Source organism: Herpailurus yagouaroundi, unplaced genomic scaffold (assembly GCF_014898765.1).
Source record: "Herpailurus yagouaroundi ecotype Mexico unplaced genomic scaffold, PumYag 203, whole genome shotgun sequence".
NCBI classification, from domain to species: domain Eukaryota; kingdom Metazoa; phylum Chordata; class Mammalia; order Carnivora; family Felidae; genus Herpailurus; species Herpailurus yagouaroundi.
The window spans coordinates 23,962,070-23,983,323 of NW_024412434.1; the positions used below are offsets into that span (position 1 = coordinate 23,962,070).

Consider the following 21,254-nt stretch of genomic DNA (forward strand, 5'->3'; position numbering starts at 1 on the left):
GATCTAGCCACCTTTAAGAATCTTTTGAATTCTAGCAAATAACCGCTTTAAAGCAAAAAGCCTCAAGTTTGTCACACAGCCAATCTTAATCATGTGCTCCAAAACCAAATATTCAGCAGACACACAATAGAGAAAGAGACCCCAGACACGAAAGACAGAGACAAATTCAATGCCAACAACACACATATTTTCCTATTTCTGTGTTGGCCAACTGGCAAGAGGATTCTGCCCATCTGAAATTCCCTCTGGTCTCCACCAAGAACTGTATCCTTCACTTTCTCCATTAAGCTGTTTATGACATGCCAAAGGCACATTTTGGGAGAAGGGTGGTAAATAAACCTGCACTCTCCACGGCACCTCTTTTAGTAGAAGGCTGCTCCATACATGACAAAGCCCAGAGGCACGCAGGCCAGGGGAGCAAAGCTCGGCTGCCCTTGCTCACGCAGTGCAGACGTGTCTTGTCAGAGGTCACATCTTCAGCCTGTTTTACTACTGCTTAGAAACTACCGATGAACCCAAAGGGGTTGTGACTAGCCGGCTAACCAGGAACTAAAATGGCCATGCAATAAACACAGGTCCTGTTTTCATTACCTCATACAGCAGCACAGTTCTGTGCCTTCTTAGGAAAGAATGAGGGAAGGGAACAGCGTTAGAGACTGGGGGGTGGGAGAAAGGAAGACTGGTGGTGAGCATCACAGGATTTCTCTGCTCTTCTGAGGTTAATTCACTGCTGGGAAGACGCCAAGCTCAACAATTCCCATATGCCTCTCCCAATCTAAGGGAGAAGACGGGTTCTTTCTCCTTGAACTGCACGAGGTCTTAGATCAATAATACACTGAGTAGAGTTTCTTGGCCCAGGTCAAAGCTTCAGGTCATGGATGGCATGCCTAGATCACTGGGTTTCCTTGCTATGCCAAGGTGAAAGGAGGAGGGAGAGAAAAGAGAGAAAAGAGTGCTAGACGAGCCGGAGGAATATCCAATGTCCAGTATCTCCAGGAGAGCCGAGTGCTGGCTCACCTACCCTGGCCAGTGATTTGTTTCTCTCCCTTAATCCCCATCGACAGGGACAGACAGCACTGCCTTGCACATATGTTCCTTCATTTCAACTTGGATCCTCTGAGGCAATGCATGAACTAGACTGAGTCTTCTCCACTTAGAAGATGGAAAGCAGAGGCTGAGTGGACCTGCCCAGGGCACACAGCGAGCAGTGGCACAGGACGGGGTCGGTGCTGTAGAGCTCTGTGGGTGAGTCCTCGGTGAGGAGGCCATCGGGACAGCTAACAGCTGTGGGAGAAGGGCTCTTTGGGAAACTTTCTCAAAGCAGCCCAGAAAAACAAGCAAGCTGAATCTTACCTAAATTAAAAAAAAAAATGCTTCATTTGTTTTATATTTATTTGTTCCAGAGATAAATGCTTATTCTTTCTGAGCTTTCCAGAGAGAAAAGGCCCTTGGCTTCATTTCTCAGGAAAAAGTCACCCTCTCTCTGCCGTGTGGATAAGCCGGACTCCCTCCCTTCCAGCCCCCACCAGCCTTGATCTCCCTAACAATGAAGCAGGTGACGAATGTAGCTGGAGAGACTGGGAAGGATCTAACATCCATGGGGCCGCCAAATTAAAACACAGGACACCAGTAGGTGCTTGATGAAGGCCTTCCTGCTCTCCATTCTCTTTCTGTTCTAACTTCTGCATTACTGGAGAGGGCAGGTAAATTCATTTGGGTCCCAGGACTACGTCTGCAGAGGGAGACAAAAATTACTACTACATGCTCTGTGGCTCCCCCCAAAGATGCGTGTGTTCGGATTCCTGCAGCCTGTGACACAGAGCTTACAGGGTTTATAAGCTGCTCTTCAGAGGACCTTGGGATGAGGAGACTGTCCAGGATTATCTGTCTGGGCCCAGTGTAATCTCAGGGGTCCTGTCAATGGCAGAGGGGCTCGCAAGAGCCAGGGAGATGGCAGCGTGACAAGGACTTGGAAGGAGGGGCTGTTTGTCGAGGAAGCCAGCAGCCTCCGGAAGTTGGAGGAGCAGGGAAGTGGATTCTTCCCTAGGGCTTGCAGAAAGAACTGCACCCTGCTGATACCCCTGACTATGTGGGGTGTCAGCCCAGTGACTATGCTGGACTTGCGGCCTACAGAGTCGGAAGATAATACACGTGTGTTGTTTCAAGCTACTACGTGTGTGGTAATTTGTCACAGCAGCAATGGAAAACGAATACATTTTCCAACTCAGCTTCACCAGGAATACAGCTTAATCATGGCGGTGGCTAGCATTTACCCGGGGGCCGGCCTTTGTTCTAAGTACTTTCTGTGCATCAGCTCTTTTGTTTATGGTTAGCCTATGCGGCTAAGTAACTGGTGGAAGGTCCCACACAGCTGTAGGTTGTAGAGCCAGGACTTCACCTAGCTCTGGCTCCAGAATGTTAACACTATGCGCGTATAAACTTAAATTCCTGTTTTGCATCTTGTGTCTATCTTGGCTGCTGTTGAGATCTACAGAAGCAACGAACTTGCGGTTATTCATATTCACCCTTAATTTTCAGGCCCTGTCCCTTCCACCTGTAAGACCTTGGGCAATCCCTCAATTTAGCTGAGGCTCCGAATGATGCTTAAAATGGGAATAATGGGACCCACCCTGAGAACTGACATGATAATCAAACAAATGAGGTGGCAATGATGCCTGACACACAGTAGGTGACGGATAAACAATGCTGACGATGTCTATCCGAAGGATGAGAATCTGGTCATCCTGTCCTCAGATTCATGCAGATTCAGTATTTCCCAGTAGGAGAGATGGAAGGAAGTGCACAGATGACCGACAATCCCACGGCCTGTATCACTGGTCTTGCCGTCAGGAATCCTGGTCTATGTGTATCGTTCTGAGAGCCAGGAAGAGGGTGACCAGGCCTGCCAGTCATACCGGTGAGAGAAACCGTTGATGAAAAGGTCAAATTTAGCCCAGAGAGGAGACAACCAAGGGAAGGGCCAGGGTTAGGTGCTGTCGTCAGAAAGACACTCCGTAGCTCAGGAGACCAAAGTGATGGGTCAATGGGTCAAAGCCGTTAAGGGGGCAGGCACAGTATGAAGGGCCGGTTGTGGACCGGAAGTGGCCTCAGAAGCACGTCCTCCCTGTCTGTGGAACTATGAAAGCCAAGGCCGTCAGGTGGTCACGTTTCAGGGGGTTTCTGCAGACCCTGACATATGCCTGATGGCTTTGGAGGTCCAACACTCCAACTCCTGAAAAGTTCTTACTGTTTGTACGAGTACCAAACGCAGGCTGGCCGCCTCTCCTTGCAGGGAAAACCAGGACTCAGAGAAGGCAGAATTCTACTGGTTTAAAGGCGGCACTTTGTGGAGGTTCCAATTTTCACTGCTCACGGTGTAACTGAAGAATGTGAGAACCCAGGGTCTATTTAGAGACCGCAGGGATCTACACCGACAGGAGCCCAGCCAAGCTGCAGACACCAACAGCTTCTACCTTCTTTGCTAGAAGAGCCGCCCCACCCAGCACAGCCATCTTGAATCCTAAATGACCCAGTCACAGAGGAAAGGATGTTAAGGAGAGACAGGCCAGACTTTGGGGGTGAAAACTCGCTGACCTGCTCTGCCGGCCACGTGGTGAGGGATCTTCTGTCTGCTGGAGGCAGGGACCACGTTACCCTGTGAGGGTGTGGTATCCGTACACACATTAGATGGAGCAAAGTCACTTTTTAAAAATTAGAGTCTAGGCCCTCGGGCACCTCATTCGCCTGGAGGTTACCTCGGACCCTCTGAACCAACATCCGTGGCTGCAGGGCCCAGGACTTGCCCTCCTGGTGTGTCTCTCCCTCAGTGAAGTGTGGGAACCACCGGGCTGAGAGGCCTCCAAGCACAGTGGCACCTCACCCTGTCCGGCTGTGTGTGGGGAGTCTGGGGCCTGAGAAGGTAAAGGTTATAGGGGAGGGGAGGTTTGGTTTGAGATAAAAAGGGAAACAGATGCTGGGGGGGGGGCAGGAAACCAGGAGTAAAATGTTTCCTGAGTTATGGTTCTATCTTCCCGAAGAAAAAAAAAAATCCCCCCAGCAGATAAGCTTATTAATGAGAAGTTCTGCCTCATTTCCTAGAACCTACAGGAGTAACTAAGACGTAACAGGCACCAAATATTTGCTGAGCGGATGAATAAATGAAAATAATACTGAAGGCTGAGGCAGGTACATTGAACGCCGTATCTAGTTTCTCTTAGGATGAGGCCAATCGAAGGCCTTCATGAGCCGGGTCAAGGGGATCCCATTGCACCTTATGAGGGCCCCTGAGGACACAGCCGAGCTGCTAAAAAAAAAGACTCTCCCCAGACTGTCCCTTTCTGCTCACAGGCCACGAAGAGTGTGGTTATTTTAAAAAATAGAATGGACGGGGGCGCCTGGGTGGCTCAGTCCATTAGGTGTCTAACTTTGGCTCAGGTCATGATCTCACGGTTTGCAGGTTCAAGCCCCACTTCGGGCTCTGTGCTGACTTTTCAGAGCCTGGAGCCTACTTCAGATTCTGTCTCTCTCTCTCTCTCTCTCTCTCTCTCTCTTCCCCCACTTGTGCTCTTTCTCAAAAATAAATAAAAGTTGAAAAAATAACAGAATGGACAAAGCCACTTGCTGCCTTGTCACCAAGAGACACCCTTTGGTCCTGGGACAGAACTCTTACACAGAGGGGAGCAGACGCCCACGATCACTGTCCCAGCTGGCACTCCCGTGGGGAGTGGCGCCTCTGTGGCGGGGGGGCAGGCATGGCCCGGCTCCAAGACCGGCCTCGATACCCACCTTCGCCTGCCGCGGGATCAGAGACACACGGGTAAACGGCGGCTCCTTCCCCTTCCGCACGGAAGGCGGGACAAAGATCCAGAGGCGCGGTCTGGGTGAAGTGACTGCTCAGGGGGAACGCGGCCACCCCTCTGTCCTTCCACAGATTCCAGGCCCAGCAAGGGAAGCAGACAGACGGCCATCAGGGGGCCTAGGAGTCTCTCATGCACCTCACTCCCTGCCGGCAACATTCTCCCTCCCCAAAGGCCGCCCCGCCTCCTGGTCTTTGCACGGGCAGGAGGAACGATCCACCGTGCTCTCTAGGAACCAAAGGCACCCGCTTCCTTGCATTAAGCACCCCCTCCTCCCCTGGACAGCACGAGGTTTGTCCCCGAGCTACAACAAACCACCACCGAAGACGGGGAGACTGCCTGCAGTGCGCTCACTGAACATCTGCTCGGAGCCATCGGGCGGTGAAAGCATAGTGGCTTTGCGGCTTAGGAAACAGCAAACCGTCTACACTGCGCGAACCTACTGAGGATGCCAGCCTGCCTCAAAGGAGCTCGGACGCGGTCTCTGGCTGGCGCAGAGAAGACTGTGAGGAGGCAGAATTAGGCAATGACACAAGCACTAGCCTTATTAGCTAATCACAACCCCAGGGCATTAGTGACACACGGAGTGACTCTTCTCCCAGGGGACCAATTATTCCACAGTTACGTCTCCTCCCTTAACTTTCAAGTTGTGGGGGCGGGGAGGAATGACAGGGTAGGGGGAGGCTGCTGCTATCAGAAAATGGTGTTAAAAGGGTCTGAGGTGGTCCGATGTCACTACCTGATGGTCTGTGATGGCCATATCCTCCGTCCCATTTTCTTCTCCCAGCACATCGCTTCACCTCAGAAGGACAGTTGACGATGCGGCTTCGGGCGACACCGGGCCAGACAGGCCACCCTGGTTCTCCTGGTTCTCCGGAAGATGCGCAGGAAGAACTCTCTCTCAGTCTAGAGGGCTGGGTGAAGCAAGCCCCTCGTCTGGACCCTGACTGGCTTTTGAGGCATTATTCTAGGAAAGTACACACTGGAAGGTGAGAAAGCGGTGCAGAAATGGAAGCGGAAATGGTTTCCTTCATTTTAATTCTTTTTTGCAAATGCTTGTTGGGAGTCCTCGCTAGTTGACATTTCTTCACTTTATTTATTTTGAGAGACACACGTAGAAAAAAAATGTGTGTGCCAGCATGGGGAGGGGCGGAAAGAGAGGGGGAGAGAGAATCTCAAGCAGACTCCACACTGTCAGTGCAGAGCCCGATGTGGGGCTCGATCCCACAAACCGTGAGATCGTGACCTGAGCCAAAATCAAGAGCTGGATGCTTAACCGACTAGGCCACCCAGGTGCCCCTCACTAGTTGACATTTCTAAGGAAGAAACTGGCTTCATTAGTTGTCAGCAAACTTGGGTACCTCCTTGTCTTGCCTTGTTTGTAGTGTCCTCCCGGTCCCAAGAAGACAGACACTGAAGAATGAAGGTGTAATTTGGGGCTGCGAGTTTGAAAAAGTCCGTTCATGTAAACTCAGTAAATACGGATCTAATAAGAAGGGAGCAGAGAGAAAACAACCTGTCTTCCCTTCCGACGATATTCTGCTAACGATTTACGAAAATACAAGTACTTGGATGGCTCCAGATGTTTGTTTTTACAGATGGTCATCAACACAGATTGAAAAAAACAAATGTGGATTTCCTCACAAGAGTGAGAACATGTAAGTGGAAAAATCCAGAAACACAATTCCAGTTCTCCCAGAGTTCCTGCTTTTGCATGTTTCGCGGTGTGGCAGGATTGTCGTCACATCTGCTGCTAATCGCCTGTGTTTCCTCAGCCAATCATTAACTAACCCTGCGGGCTTCCGTGTGGATCATGCGTGAGGCACCTGGACAGATTATCCTGAAGACTCCTTGTAACTGTAAAACTTGATGATCTGACCAGGCTCTGCACCCTGGGGAGAAGTCACCTCCGTGGTAACCAGCTGTGTGTTGTTGGCAGGTCGCCTAAAACCTGGCTGAGTCTGGTCTTAGGATCTCCTGGAAAGGGGGCAGTTTGCCCAGAGGGACCGAACGCTCATTTCTAGCGTTTTCCTTTGGATAAGATGGCACGGTTGCCGAGGGTCAAGTGCTCAGCCAGCAGGGTTCTAGACGAAGAGCTGTGGGCCGCAGGCACGGTCTGAGCGTGCGCCTTGGCACGGCGGCTGCCTCTGCGAATGGCCCACCACGAGCACAGACTCAGTCATAACCCCCAGCTCTCCAAGAGGCTCAGTGCGTGACCCTCCATGGTGGCCGCTACCCAGAAGTCCTGCCCCGTCACGGTTAGCTGGCACTCTTGAATCCAACAGTGCCACGCCGTCTTTGGTAAGAAGGGTGTGTTGGTTCCATAACCTGGAGTCACACTCGAAGTACGTGGGAAAGTCACTGACAATTTGTTCAGCTGAGCCCCAAAGCAGAAGGAAGGAAGGAGTGGGTCTACTTCTGCATTTATATGCTGGTATTTTTTAGGAAGGGTGGGGGAGATACTCATTTCCAAAGGTAAAAGGTTCAGAGAAAAATATCACTGATCTTATTCTAGTTTTAACCTAGTTTCCTGTTGTCAACAGGGGAATTTAGTATCATTCCAAAATAATGAAATCATCTTTCTCATAAGATAATTTAACGTTGTCTTCAAATAAAAGCAACAGCGTGCTTTCTATGTATGTATTAACCTCAATATTTCAGTAAAGTGAACAACTCCATTTCCCAACTGAGAAAATTAGATAAAGATTAAATTAAATGACTTGCTCCAAATCAGTCTTCCAATTCTTGGTCAAGATGTCCACATATTCTAGAAAGGAAATGAAACTGTAACTCCTCTAGTACATTCTTCAGTGTACCTCCTTTTTAAACTTCTGCCCCAAGTATGAACTTTTCTGTTTGTAGCGCTAGATATTTAAATTCTTAGCCTACACATGATGTAAATACCTCTGTGTCTTAAATTCCTTGCGTCCTCCCCAATCTTGGCCTCTGTGTGCTCGCGTCTCAGAGGCAAAGAAGGCGTTCCCTCTTTCAAGACTATACAGCCCGTTGCCAGCATTTATTATGGGTTTATGCCCCGTCAGGCACATGGTCACACACATACCATGCTGTGGGACAGCAGGGCAGGGCGCGCCGTCCAGGAGCTCGGTGGCAGGGTCCCCCTCCCAGCTCGTCACAGACCCTCACGCGCTGCTCCAGTGCCACAGACAGGCGTAAAGGAGGGTCTGGTTCCCTTCCTCTGACGGCCTTCCCACTCGGTCCATCAGTCTCATCGCTCATTGGCCTCTTCCTGTTCTCTCTCCTTCTGGCTCCTTCTGTTTAGCTTAGAAGTACTTTTAAGTTTCCCCATCTTCATCTCTCTCCTGACCTTGCTATTTTTGTAGACTTTAAAAAAAAAAAAAACACTAAATTTCATGAAAATGTCATTTATAAAGATACAATTCTCACCTCCAGTCCCACATTCCTCCTCTCTCATTGCCTCTACAACTGGGACATTTACTCCGCCACAGTGACCTGGCCATGCAGGGGGTGGGAGGTGGGGCTGCCTAATTGCTAAATTCAAATGCCCCTTCCCTGCTCTCCCTTGTCACCTTCCTGCGTGGTTCCTGGGTACCACGCTACCACCACGTGGTTCCTCTTGTCTGCCCCACAAATACAGCCATCAGCCAGAGCATTGCGCCTGGTTTCCTTCTCTGCTCTGTTTGGTGATTCTAACTTAAAGGTATCACCCACCCCAAGCTGACATCAGTCCACCTCACTTCTGCCGCCAGTGTCCAACCCACTCTTCTAGTTCCGCGACAAACTCCACGGTCAGATGGCCAACCGTGTGCACGGTGGATATATGTACACAAAAGGCCTGTTCACGTGTGCAGCACAAAATCCAATCTTTGTCTACTACAAACTTTCCCTTCTCCTGCCTCCCCTCTACACCAATGAAAACACTGGGCCACCTGTCCCCCAGAGGAAATGTGATTCTGTCACCTTCAACTCCTTCCTTCTATCCTCACATCCAGTCAGCGCTCAAGTCCCATGGTGGACTCTCTTGTTCTCAAAGTCCTCACATGTTCTTCACTGCCTGCACGAGGAGGTTCTGGCTCCCTAACCACACCTTTCAGGACCCACTCTGGTCATTATTTTCCATACATCTCATGGCTGTGAAAAGGAGACCAATTTCCATTTGCTCACCAAATCCTTTTTATTTTTTGCACATTTGACACATTTGTTAGATCTCCCATTCCATTTCTACGTCTCAAAACCCTACCTAGTCTTAAAATTTGGGCTTAAATGTCAGCTGTTCTATTCAAAATTTCCCGTTTCCTCAAGACATAATCTCTCTGACTTTCCGCCCTTCAACTAGGTTGACCAGGTTGGTGCATTCTGCTTGTTTCTTGAATGTGGCCACTGCATCTGGTTTAAGCAGTTCGTGGGATTAAACCACACGTGAACTCAGTGATCATACTTTGTGGCTTTCAGGCCTTAAAACACGGACCTTTGGTCATAAACCTCTGGGAAGCTGTGTCTAGCAACATTTGTTAGCAAAAGTTGGTTGCCTTTCCTCCTTAATATATCATTACGTGATTAATATGGGCTTTCCCCCAGTGCTAGCAGTGATAACATAGCTCTATCAGACAGCAACATCAATGATTCAGTGGGAACAGAAGCACACCGAGTGACTGTGTTGTACAGAAAACACACCTGTGAGCTCATACATGCACCACAGTGGGATCCGATGTGGGTCTGACACAACGTAGACCGTATAGAGCACTATTTACAACGAATCACTAACGCTTGGCACACCTCCAACTCCAGAGCCGCTAAAAGCAAACGTGCAAAGAACGACAGCCGGTATCTAAACGTATTAAAAAGCGTACCCAAAGCAAGGCAAGAACAAAGCACTGAGTGGTGAGTGACAGCCCCCAGGACAGGAGGACAAACCGTACTCGGGGCACAGGTAGAATCGGCCACATAGACCTGAGTGCGGGCTCCGAGGAGAAGAGAGGTGATCCAAAAATAGCTCTAGCCCCTCAGCCCGGCAGCTTTACGAAGCTTTAAATGAGCTCAGGACCGTTCAGAGACTGTGGCTCTGCTCCACGTCAAGAGCACCTCATCTGCATGGGCTGCCCATATACTATGCAGAGTCGTTCTGATGCCAGGAGTGGAGAACCCTCTGGCAGCTCAGGACACCGGGATGACTTAGGGAATGAGCCACGGTTTGGACTATGTAGCCCAACAGACATCCATTTCCCTGATGCCAAGTAAAACTTAAGGTGAATTCTGCATCGAAACACCCGGCACGTGCAGGAGCCAGTGAGATTCCTCTGGGAGGTATTTGCATGTTTTTTGTTTGTAAACCCTATGAATAGGACGATCAATGCCAAACAAATAAAGAACCACTTACGAAAAAGACAAACCACAACCAAATTCGCCCCCCCCCCCCCCCACAAATATGTTCTGAATGCCTAAGAACTTTGGAAGTAATTTGGTTTTCATGAAATGCTTTTTTTTTTTTTATTTACTGAGAGAGCCCACGTGTGAGTGGGAGGGGGGCAGCAAGAGAGAGAGAGAGAGAGAGAGAGAGAGAGAGAGAGAGAGAGAATGAATCTTAAGCAGGCTCCATGCTCAGAGAGGAGCCCAATGATCCCATGACCGTGAGATCATGACCTGAGCCAAAATCGAAAGTCAGACACTTTAACTGACGGAGTCACCCAGGCACCCCTTCACGAAATGCTTCTGTTGAGAAGCCACTCACAGAAGTGTGTGCATTCTTCTTGTTTTGACTTTCATCATTAGACTTTTATCATCAAATTTACTAACTAGTGCATACTATTCTTAGCGTTTTGCTTCATTCAATGTGAATGCTTTGCTTTCATTCAATGTGAAGAGAAACAGCAAGGCTTACAGAAAGGGAAGGAAGATTCCCCCCCCCCCCCTTTTCCACTTTGGTCTTTCACAAAATTTTAACATAAGCCAAAAAGTTGGTTATGAAATGGTTATTTTAAAGGGTGTAGAAGTTATAGCTTATGCTCACCAAGTCATTTGATGATAGCAGAAATTTGGTAAAATACGTTTTTTAAAGAGCTAATGCTAGAAATAACAACTACATGAGGGCATGGATTTTCTCTACTTTGTCCACTGATGTGTTTCAAATGCCTAGAATAGTCCCAGGTACATGGAAGATGCTCAGGAAATATTTGTCAAATGAAAAAATATATCCAGAAATTACAGTCGCTATGGTGATATTTTATTTACAGGGCTTTTACATCATGTTCAACTCCATTAACATCAATGAAAATAAAGTGAGCCCTGTAAGTCTGCAGCAAGTCAACACATGGAAACCTTCTAGAAAGATAAAATGTTGAAACTCGCAGGAAATGAGCAAAGAATCGCATTATCTGTTCTCTTTCTGTAGCAATAGGGTGTAAACCTGTCTGATTCAACCCCACAAATAAACAGGCAATTTTAACAGCCTTCCTGACGAAAACACTTGAAAGTATAGCTAATGATGGGGAACACTGACGGCTTTGAGAACTTTCTTTGGTAATAAGCAGTGAAAAAAGATGAATGGAGGAAAATAGGAAGGTCAGAGACGCAGTCAAGGTTGAACAGAGTGTAAGTACAAACACCCTCAACAGTTGGCTGGGTTCTTGCTGTATCTAACCAACGCTGGCGCACTGGGGGCACGTGGCCTTGGTGAGGCATGCATGATGCACGGGAGTTTTCTGAGGATGATCTTTCAAAAGCCCACACTAGAGTAGATGGCGCTTCTGAAAAATGAATGCCCGTATTTGATAGGAGACTCTCACGTCTATATCGTGACAGGAGAACATTTTGAAAGCCAATCTTTGTAATGACTGCAATAAAAACCACTTTATGTGATTCTGTACTAATATAATTAGTATGATTCATTTTTCAGGAAGCTGTCAGACCTGTGTATTCACCTGTAGGGTGTGGCTATTCTGGGATTACTGAGGAACCGGATCATGGTCCGAGGTGGTGAGTGGACCCTGTCATATGTCAGCAGGGCAGAGCCAGGTTCCTCCTTAGAGATGTATGCACTGCACTGGGCTGAACAGATGGCTCTGAGACCCCGTCTTAGAGCACTTGGCTATTGGCTGCTTGGCTACTCTGCTGAACTGAAAACCATTTGAGGGCCTGTGATGTACTTTCCAAAAGCAAGGGGGATTATGGGTAAATAAACTTTTCCTACTCTGAAAGAACTTGCCCTCGAGACAGGGAGAAACAGGGCATGTGTCCAAACAACTATCCTGCAGAGAAAACAGGTGAAGCGTTCTAGGAAAAGGATGGAGAATATACTTGGGTAGCCCAGAAGGGTAGGCGGCATTTCTAGAAGCCTCTTCGCTGCTGCACTTTTCTTTCCGTCTCCACTGGCAAGGTGCATCTAAGGGAGCTCCTTATAAAGGAGTCTGCCTTTAACCCAGGTTTAGACCTAGTTAAGTATTTATGCTAGAAATGTAATGTGGAGGCTCTTAATTCTTTCTAGGGGGCTTTATGGTGGAGGGGGTATTTGCCCTGGTTCTTAGAAGTACTAGAGAATTTAAAGCAATTTGCATCAATTATTATCAAATGTTTTTTTTTTTTTTACTGCAGTTTAACTTATGTAGCATAAACTCTATTTTTTATGATGAGCATTATGAACACTGAATTTATACCTATACATTAATCTCCCTAAGCACCAACACTGCAATAAATTAGCGGCAGAAGATTTTCACAGGAGGAAACAGGAGAAGGCACTTCAGGCAGAGAAGCCAGCAGACACAAAGGCCGACAGTGTCTGGGGAGGATGAAGACCTGCCTGATCCAGCTGCAGGGGGGCGGTGGGGGGGGGGGTCGTGCTGGCAGGGAAGCGTGGAGGCAGACCAGGGAGCGCCTTGAATACCACGCCAATGCCTCCATCTGCCTTCCTCTCGACCGTGTGTGAACCACGGGGAAAGTGTCCGGCGGAGCTGTTTTGTGTCCCCGACGGCGTGCAAAACGGACGGAGGGCGAGCGTGAAGCTGAAGGCCGTTCTGATGGCAGGAAGAGGGCAAAATCGCGGCTTCACCCGGGGTAGCGGGATCATACGATGCTCCCGAGAAGGCACCAGAATGGCCTGGATGCGCGGCTGATGAGACGCACAACGAACCCAGAGGCTGGTTCAAGACGGCTGGCCGAGGAGAGGGGAGTGGGATGAGGGAGGGCAGGGGGAGGTCTGGACGCGTGGATGACATGGACGGGCAGACCCCCGGGGTCGTGGGGTCAGGGTGGCAGCCTCGGCAGACGGCCTTTCCTGGCCCCATCGCCTTAATTCCACCTGTGCTCCTGTCCCCTGTGCGTGACGGCTTGGCGGGCGGAGGGGTGGGGCCCAAACCACCAATGTGGGCTAAATCGGCCTGTGAATCGCACCTCCTCACCCGACACGGGTCCCCCAGGGACACGCGCAGGTACACACACGGGGGACAGACACCTCTCGTCACCCCGAAAGCCTCTGGAGTGACCCCGAGGATAACTCCTCCTTTCCCACTGGGCTTTTCTCCACTGCTGCCCCGGTGACAGGGGTGTGTGACACTGAAGGTCACCACTCACGGGTCCTTCCCACGTGATGACCTCCGGAAGGGAGGCTCACACGGAAAGACTTCCAGGCTCCGTGAACCTCAAACAGTCCACAAGGAGGTGCCACCGTGTCCTGGGGACTTTGTGTCTGTCACAGCCTTCAAGGAGGCAGGTAACGTCTGGAAGACGTGGGGGATAAAATATTGCTAGAATTTAAGGGGAAAACTATTTGAAAAGCCAACGGTGGAAACGGGGGGGGGGGGGAGATCCTCCTTAGCATTTTAAACTGCCTTATCCTATCAAGAGAAATTATCTATTATCCTGAAGTGTGCACCTGATTGAGTGCACTTACAGAAGCATTTGGAGAATGTGAAAACCTCTTAAAAAAAAAAAAAAGAAAACAGAAGAAGGTCAGAGGAATAATGTGGCACACCAACGCAGTATTATGTTTTAGACAGAAAGTGCCAAAGACACGTGCCTGTGTGGTAATTATAATGCTCTCTCCCAATTTCTCAGAATTGCCAGCCCAAACCAACAAATCCACGAGTTGGGGAGAAGACAAATATTATCATCTCTCTTGAAGACCTTGCTGCACACCCTGGAGATAATGTCTTCTTTATACCAACACAGAGACACATTCCTCAAAAACAAGTTCAAAATTTGGAGAAGAAACGACCCAGGAATTAATTAATGAAAGAGGAGAATGAAGTAAACAAAGGAAAAATTATCATATCAAAATAAAAGACAAGAAACACGATTAAATTAGGCTTCAAAAGACCCCATGAGAAACCCATGAAAGGCATAATATGCATTTACCTGGTTTTTATTCTTTCATGATTTAATTTCTAATTTTATTCACTACCATCTGATAATTGCATGAAACACTTATTCTAACCATGGGCAATTTAAACTATTTTAATTTTTATTTCAAGGCCATGAGACAAAGGAACCTATTTATTGCCTAAGGGGATTTTTTTAACAAAAATTAAAGCTTAATCTTTCATGTTTTAAAGCACAGACTGTTTAAAATCATTTATAATAATGCTGTAGGGAGACCGTGCCTGGGTATGCAAAATTAAAATGATAAATTTACAATTATTAAAAAAATTAATAGTTTGGGGGATTGAATTGTCCCTTTCCCTTCGAGATGGATTGGTCGGAAGTGTAGGGGACATCTTTAAAAACAGGGTAAAACCAGGGTCTGTGTGGGAGCTGAGTGATGGGGCATCAGTGCGTTTCACAGTTGGACTGGTCTTGCTAGAGGTACAACGATGGTAAGTCCTATTTTTTATTATTTAAAAGATAAATAATGGCATCGGCCTTGGGAACTACCGTGTACCCCTTTTATTTCACAGGAAATTGCTTTGATGGAGTGGAGGGTCGTGAATTCTACCAACCACATTTTCTGTGACTTTGAAAAAGTCCCTGATGGAAATTAGACAAATAATTTACTTCCACTTAAATGTCAGATTTTTTTTTAGTTACGCTTAAGAAAAATAATTGAAATGTAGATTTAAATCATTTCGGCTGCTACACTTCAGGATTCTAATGAAATACTTTCAGCTATTATGCAAAGCATTGCTCAACAGAGAGGAGAAAAACCACGTTCGGTGGTCTGGCACCTCAGCAGAATTAATGGAAGGGTGGAATGTTTCTTTGAGAGCAAAGGTAAGGACACTCCGCTTTGGAGAGAAGCAAAGCAGATCTCAGGACACAATTTCCCTTTCACTAAGAGCTCAGGAAAAACCTGAAAGTGGTCAAATATGTTTAAAATTTCTGAAGTATGTAGGCCATCTTCCTTGGCTGTCTGAGTAACCCCCATTTGAAACAGGTTACATTATTTGAGCTTCCGACCCTACTGGCTGGACTGCATGTGGATCTGGGGACATGGCCATCCCCCACCCCTCCCCGCCCAGCAGGTGCCATCTGCCTCCTACCTTCACACTTGCTCCTGCCTCACCCGAATGCCCTTGCCCTGGATACCCCCATGGCCTCCCCCCAACACCCTTCACTCTCCACCGTACTCTGGTGTGTCCTTACAACACCGCCTGGCACCTACGGGGCACGCGGACTCGCTCGCTATCAGATGCCCTGACCAAGTGGAGGACGCGAGGGCAGGGGCAGGTCTGTGCCGTGCCCGGGGCCGGTGCCTGACACTGTACAGCCACTCAGACAGCTGTTAGGTATCAACTCCGTTGTCTACACCGACCAACTTACATCCCACTTGCACTTGACTTCGTAAACTGACCAGTCTTCTTTTAAAGGACAACGAAATGTTCAAATATTAATTCTGATTCCCTGCAGCCAAGGCACATTCCAGCCCAAATATCACAACGGGAGAACACAGTTCAACAAAGTCAAATGAACCCTCATAAGCAAATAATAGGCCACATACCCTTAACCAAAATGTCCACTTATGAAATGGTCTGTCCATCTCTGGAAAGGCAGGACAATTTTAACATCATTACAATACTGAATATATCAAAGTTAAAGCCCTGAAAGGCTGGTGGTCCAAGCTGCGGGCTTTGTGGCTCCTTGCCATTTAAGGAAAAGTTTTCTTGTTTTTCCTCCAGTTTACTACCAATGATTTGGTTAGTTTCTGCTGGTCACTCTTGATAAAAGGAAGACAAGATGAAGGCCAAGGTTGGGAAAACTATAATAATATACTTTTGCTAAATAAAGGTAAAGTATGTTTTAAAAAACACAGCTATCTTTATTTTTATATAAGTAAATAAAGGAGCATACAGGTTGTAAATGACTTACGTTTTTTTCTCTCCAAATAGGTTATAGTTAAAAACACGAGCTTCTAACTAAAGACACAATAAAATGTGTGTATGACAGATACTTTGTGCTGTTTTAACGTAGTCATTTCATTGTCCTCGTGGACAGAAAAACATTCTTATTTATGAAAATACTTTAAAAATTTTTTTTAATATTTATTTTTGAGAGCGATCGTGTGTACACGAGTTGGGGAGGGGCAGAGAGAGGGAAACACAGAATCGAAGCAGGCTCCAGGCTCCGAGCTGTCAGCACAGAGCCCGACGCGGGGCTCGAACTCACTAACTGCAAGATCACGACCTGAGCCGAATTCGGACGCTCAACTGACTGAGCCACCCAGGCATCCCAAGAAATTACTTTTCAATCTGATTTATAAAACAGGTAAATTAGTGAGGTCAAATTTTTAATTTGCTCTTAAGAAAAATCACTATTATTTTTACAGGGGGAGTTTCTGTCAAAACGTCTATTGCTTACCAAGGGTCACTTAAGGATTTGTATAAATAACAGGTTTACGTATTGCATTAGATTTGTAACTTAGTTTGTTGGGGAAAAAAGGGCCTCAAGTTGATTTTTCGGAAATGCCATCTATTGCCCCAAATGAGGCCCCCATGGGGGTAACGGACACGTTTGAAGGCATTCTAGAAAACGGAGTCCACACACCCCTGTGCTGCTAGGAGAGCACCGCACCTGAGGATGCCCTCCCCACCCCCAGCCCCCAGCCTCGCCTAAGCGTCTCTGAGGTTCCCTGCAGACGGTCCTCATGGGGAGACAGATTAGACACCCAGTGTTTCAGCAACGAACCACAGGAAGCAGGCTCACCGCTTCCTGCCACCAAAAGCCTTAAGAAAGTCGTGTTTTCATCTTGTGTTTTCCCGAAAGAGAGCCCCGCACGAGCACATGCAAGCTCGGTCACCAAGCAGTTCATCTTTGGGGCACAGGCGGCAGAGGGTACGGGATCTGCAGAGGCGGGGGTGGGGAAGGGAGCTCGTCCAGCAAGGTCTCGAAAATTCAGAGGGGAAGAAAAGCCAGCAAAACATTTTTGTAAGACACAAATGCTGGTATCTAAGTAACTGCGTCATGTCTGGCTCGTATGAAAAGGAAAACGGCATCTGCTTTTGAATAAGGCGACAACATTTCCGAGCAGAAGGACTTGAAATTACAGAGCCCGGGACGCGACCGGGAGGCGATGGCAAGGACGGTCCCCTCCGGACCGTGGGTTTTGAGAGCCAGCGGGAAGGATGGAGCTGGTGTGAAACAGAACCCTGGAATCATTAGGGATTTTGAGATTCAACAGAGGACGCTCGAACCGCTAACAAGCAGAACGAACACCAGGAAGTGAGGGAGGCTCCTCCCACACCCACACCAGGTGCCAGCTTGAGCAGCAGCGAAACCGACAGCATGGCCACCAAGCACGGTGAAGGCCGGAGACCCACCGGCTCGGGTGGTTCCCTCTTGGAAAACCCTCCTCTTTGTCTTCATGGGAAAATCAAACCCACGTGCGTTCGAACTTGGGTGTCTTTAAGAAACTCTCCAGGGATCCGGCCCCACCCCGGGTGCCATCCCAACCGCGTCCCGGGAAGGAGAGCAGCTGCCTTACCCGGACTTGTGAGGGCTCCCAGGGCGCTGCTCGTGGTGGACAGAGGGTTTGCATTGGTGGTGGTGGCTGAGGTCTGGGCCGCGGCCGCGGCGGCTGCCAGCGTCGCCAGGTTCTGTAGCTGCAGAGCATTCATGCCTGTGGAGGGAGAGAAACGCCACTTTAGCAAGAGGCCCCCGCGGCCCGGCTCCAAGCGTGAAGGCGGGTGACAGGATCAGAGGCCCCGGGCAGCGGGTCCTGGGATGGCGCACTCTGTGCCGCTGCCCTGGTGACCCGTGAGTCACCACACCTGCCAGTGGAGCCACCCGCCGTGTGAGGCGCTGCCTGTCCTAACCCAGGATGTGTCCCAACCCAGGACGTGTCCCAACCACCCTGTCCTGGAGCTTCAGAGAGCTCGAGGAAAGAGCAGGACGGTTCTGTGCAGACTGGCCACACCGGAGCCTTCTACCACGACAGGGCAGCAGTACAGAACTCGTGAGACTGGGGCCCTGTGGCTGGAGGAAGGGCTCCCGGGAAGCCCGTCAGCTGCACCGAGAAGAAGGAATTCCAGAGGAAGCAGTACTTCACTCCTGCTCTGAACTTGAACTGCTATGATGGCTTCCTGCCTCTGCCACTGTACCAGCCCTGTGACCCTGGGCCAATGACTTAGCCTCTTTCTTGCTTGCTTAGTGAGCGGCACCACTAACTGCGCCTTGCCTCCAAGGGCAGTGTGCAGATTTAAAGAGATGATGGATGCAAACCACTCAGCACAGTGTAAACACCCGATAAGAGTTAGGGACCCTCATGGTGGTTATTGCCACCGACATCCTCTCTCCAGACTTATTTTAAATGTGAAGTCTAAATGGGACCCTAGTAGAGACTCAAATAACATCTCATGAATAAAAAGAAAATGGGTGAATAAAAATGGCATCGTGGTTATATTTTTATTTGTAATGTGCTCGTATTTGCATTTTAAAGGCATCTATTTTTAAAGAAGGATCATGTTTACCCAGGACAAATCTCTGGCTAGTGAAAATTAAGAAAAGAACAGCAGAGAGAAGTGAAACTTTACAAGAACGTGAGGGTGGGATCGGCTGAGGCCTCTTCCATTTTTATTTCTCAATCCAAGGGTCTCTGAGTCTTTCTCCACTTCACACTAATGTACCTTTAAGAAGCAGGACACAATGGTTCTCTCCCTGTACAGAGAAATTTTATACAGACAAACACTAGAGTTAAGTAATCAGCTTAATTTCACCTTCTTCTCATGTCTCAAATCCAGGTACTTAATAAATGCCTACCGAGCAATTTAATCTGCCTTAGAGAGACTGGCCAGATCACAGCGTCCTTATTCATTGGGGGTGGTGGTGGATGGAATGGTGAGAGAATGTTCTAGCAACATTTCCGTGAAAGCTACCAGCCATGGGTGTGGAGCCCTCCGCCTAAGCACCGCTCACAGCACAGCAGCTAGGCTCACTTATCAGCTCCTCCGTCCTGGCTGCCTCCATCTTCTTTCTGCTCAGAGAAGAGTTCCTGATGCCTCTGCTGCAAGAGGGCTCCTTATTTTGCTGAGAACAATGCTCTGTCCTCTTCCAGAAGATGCCCAGCCTTCTTGGCTGAGGGTGAAAGCCAAACACCTGTTTTTCAAAATCCACTTAGGTCCTGAGGATGCTCTGAGGCAGGACACAAGTACTTGAGGGATCCTGTCAACTTCTGCAAGAAGAGTGTAGACTCTGCAACCTTGTTTTCTCCTGTCAGTGCAACCTGGAACAAGGCTCTCCCTCCTTCCCTCTGATCAAGGGTCAGACAGGGTCCTATCTATAAGAACGTGTGACTTGAGAAAGCACTGGTCTTATTCTTCTGGGGTGCTTGAGGCAAATGGGGGAAGCACAGGAGCTGCACAGCCTCAGTGCAGAGCCACCCGGACACAGCCAGGGGCTCAGCTCTGGACAGGGGCTCGAACGTGCTTCATACCTGAGCGACGCTGAGAGGACTGAGGTACATTTGTTCTGACCCATCTGTCATCTCTTGGCCCTCGTGACTGATGGTCCCTCTAAAGCTGTAATGACGTAAACCACGTGACCGACTGTGTCCCTGACCGAGAGCTGTGCTGACAAGGGGATGGTTTAGGACCGAAATGAAAATCTGCAGCACACGCCTGGCATCAGTTAATGGTGAGCAGAACCACTCTCCTGGTGAGGTCAGGGGGCCCTCCAAGACATCACCCCTGACCCGCCCCAAGTGTGGGCCACAGCATCGGCACGGAGGGAATTCCAGAGCTGGAGGGAACTTATTAGCTAACTAATAAGTGGTCAGGGACTCAGGTCCTGGGCCGAGGCATCAGGGCAAATGGTGGTGGACTCCCCAAGTCTGGGGCATTGATCCTGCCACACCTCCCAGCCTCCCTCAGGAGAAGACTGAGAGTCTGCCTTCAACACACACCCCTTCTTTGTGTCAGCTGCAAACTCACTTGTCCTGGTGTTTATAACCCCGTGGCAGTCACCATATCTTACCTTGACCTTATGCATATGTATCTCTTACCTTCTGAACTAAATACTGAGCTCTTTGAGAACAAATAGCCTGTCTGATATTCAAGTCCACCTAAACAGACAGACATACACACTCACAGCTGTACACATGGTTGGTGACGGGTGAATCTACACAGAATGAATGGACGGGGCATCGAACAGGATGAAATTTTCATTAACGCCAGGTAAGAGTACCATCCATAGACCCAACCAAGTGTTCATTTTCTCCACTGTTAGTCCTTCAGTATTTGTAACAGCTTTACCTACTGTTTCCCTCAGTTGTTCATTAATCCATTTTACAAGTATTTATCAGAACTATGCGTGTTCCCAATCTCACCCACTGGCATTCTTGAGAGCCCAGCTGACAACACTGGGTTCTGTATTTCACTGTCCTCTTTGCTTGGAAACCCAGGGCTGAAGCCTGGTGTGTCCTCCACAGTGTCCCCTCTACCTTTGTTCCCACACATTGCCACCCGAGAGTGTCTGCAATCCTATCTGGCCTTTCCCTGCCTCCATCTGGCAAACTGGACAGGGGACTGCAGCTCTGGGGCGCCACAGTGTGTGTGGGGCCAACTGTGTTCAATGGTCACACTGCAAGGGAAAGGAAAATATGGGCCAAGGGAAGCAGAGACCAAGAGTGGAAAGGAGTGGTCATGGTGACAGGCAGCATCTGAGGGATTTGGGGAAAAAAGAAGATGAGAAGGATGAGAGGGAGAGAGGCAGCAAGCAGGAGGACCTGTGTGTGTCTGCCAGCTCATCCATCTGTCTGTCCATTCGCCCACGTTCTTGTCATCCATCCATCCATCCATCCATCCATTTATCCATTCATTTGTCCATCCATCCATCATCTGTCCATCCGTCCACCCACCATCTGTCTATCCGTCCCTCTATCCATCCATCTGTCCATCTATCCACCCACCCACCCACCTATCCAACCATCCACCCATCTGTCTGTCCGTCCATCCATCCATCCATCTGCGTGTCCATTCACCCACCTATCTATCCACCCACCCA

The 21,254-nt window shown here is 48.7% G+C and overlaps 1 protein-coding gene and 1 long non-coding RNA gene across 12 annotated transcripts in view; one reads left to right on the top strand and one right to left on the bottom strand.

The window, feature by feature from the left end:
- Positions 1-21,254, bottom strand: part of CELF2 (CUGBP Elav-like family member 2) — an 835,274-nt gene that overhangs the window by 25,866 nt on the left and 788,154 nt on the right. For all 11 annotated transcript variants that reach the window (XM_040451469.1, XM_040451476.1, XM_040451479.1 and 8 more), the window contains one exon: positions 17,740-17,874. In XM_040451469.1, the coding sequence (XP_040307403.1) occupies positions 17,740-17,874 (135 nt within the window). The remainder of the gene's footprint in view (positions 1-17,739; positions 17,875-21,254) is intronic.
- On the top strand, positions 11,182-12,773 carry LOC121014837 (uncharacterized). The gene is made up of 2 exons (XR_005783458.1): positions 11,182-11,807; positions 12,506-12,773. It is a non-coding gene; the product is annotated as an uncharacterized LOC121014837 (long non-coding RNA).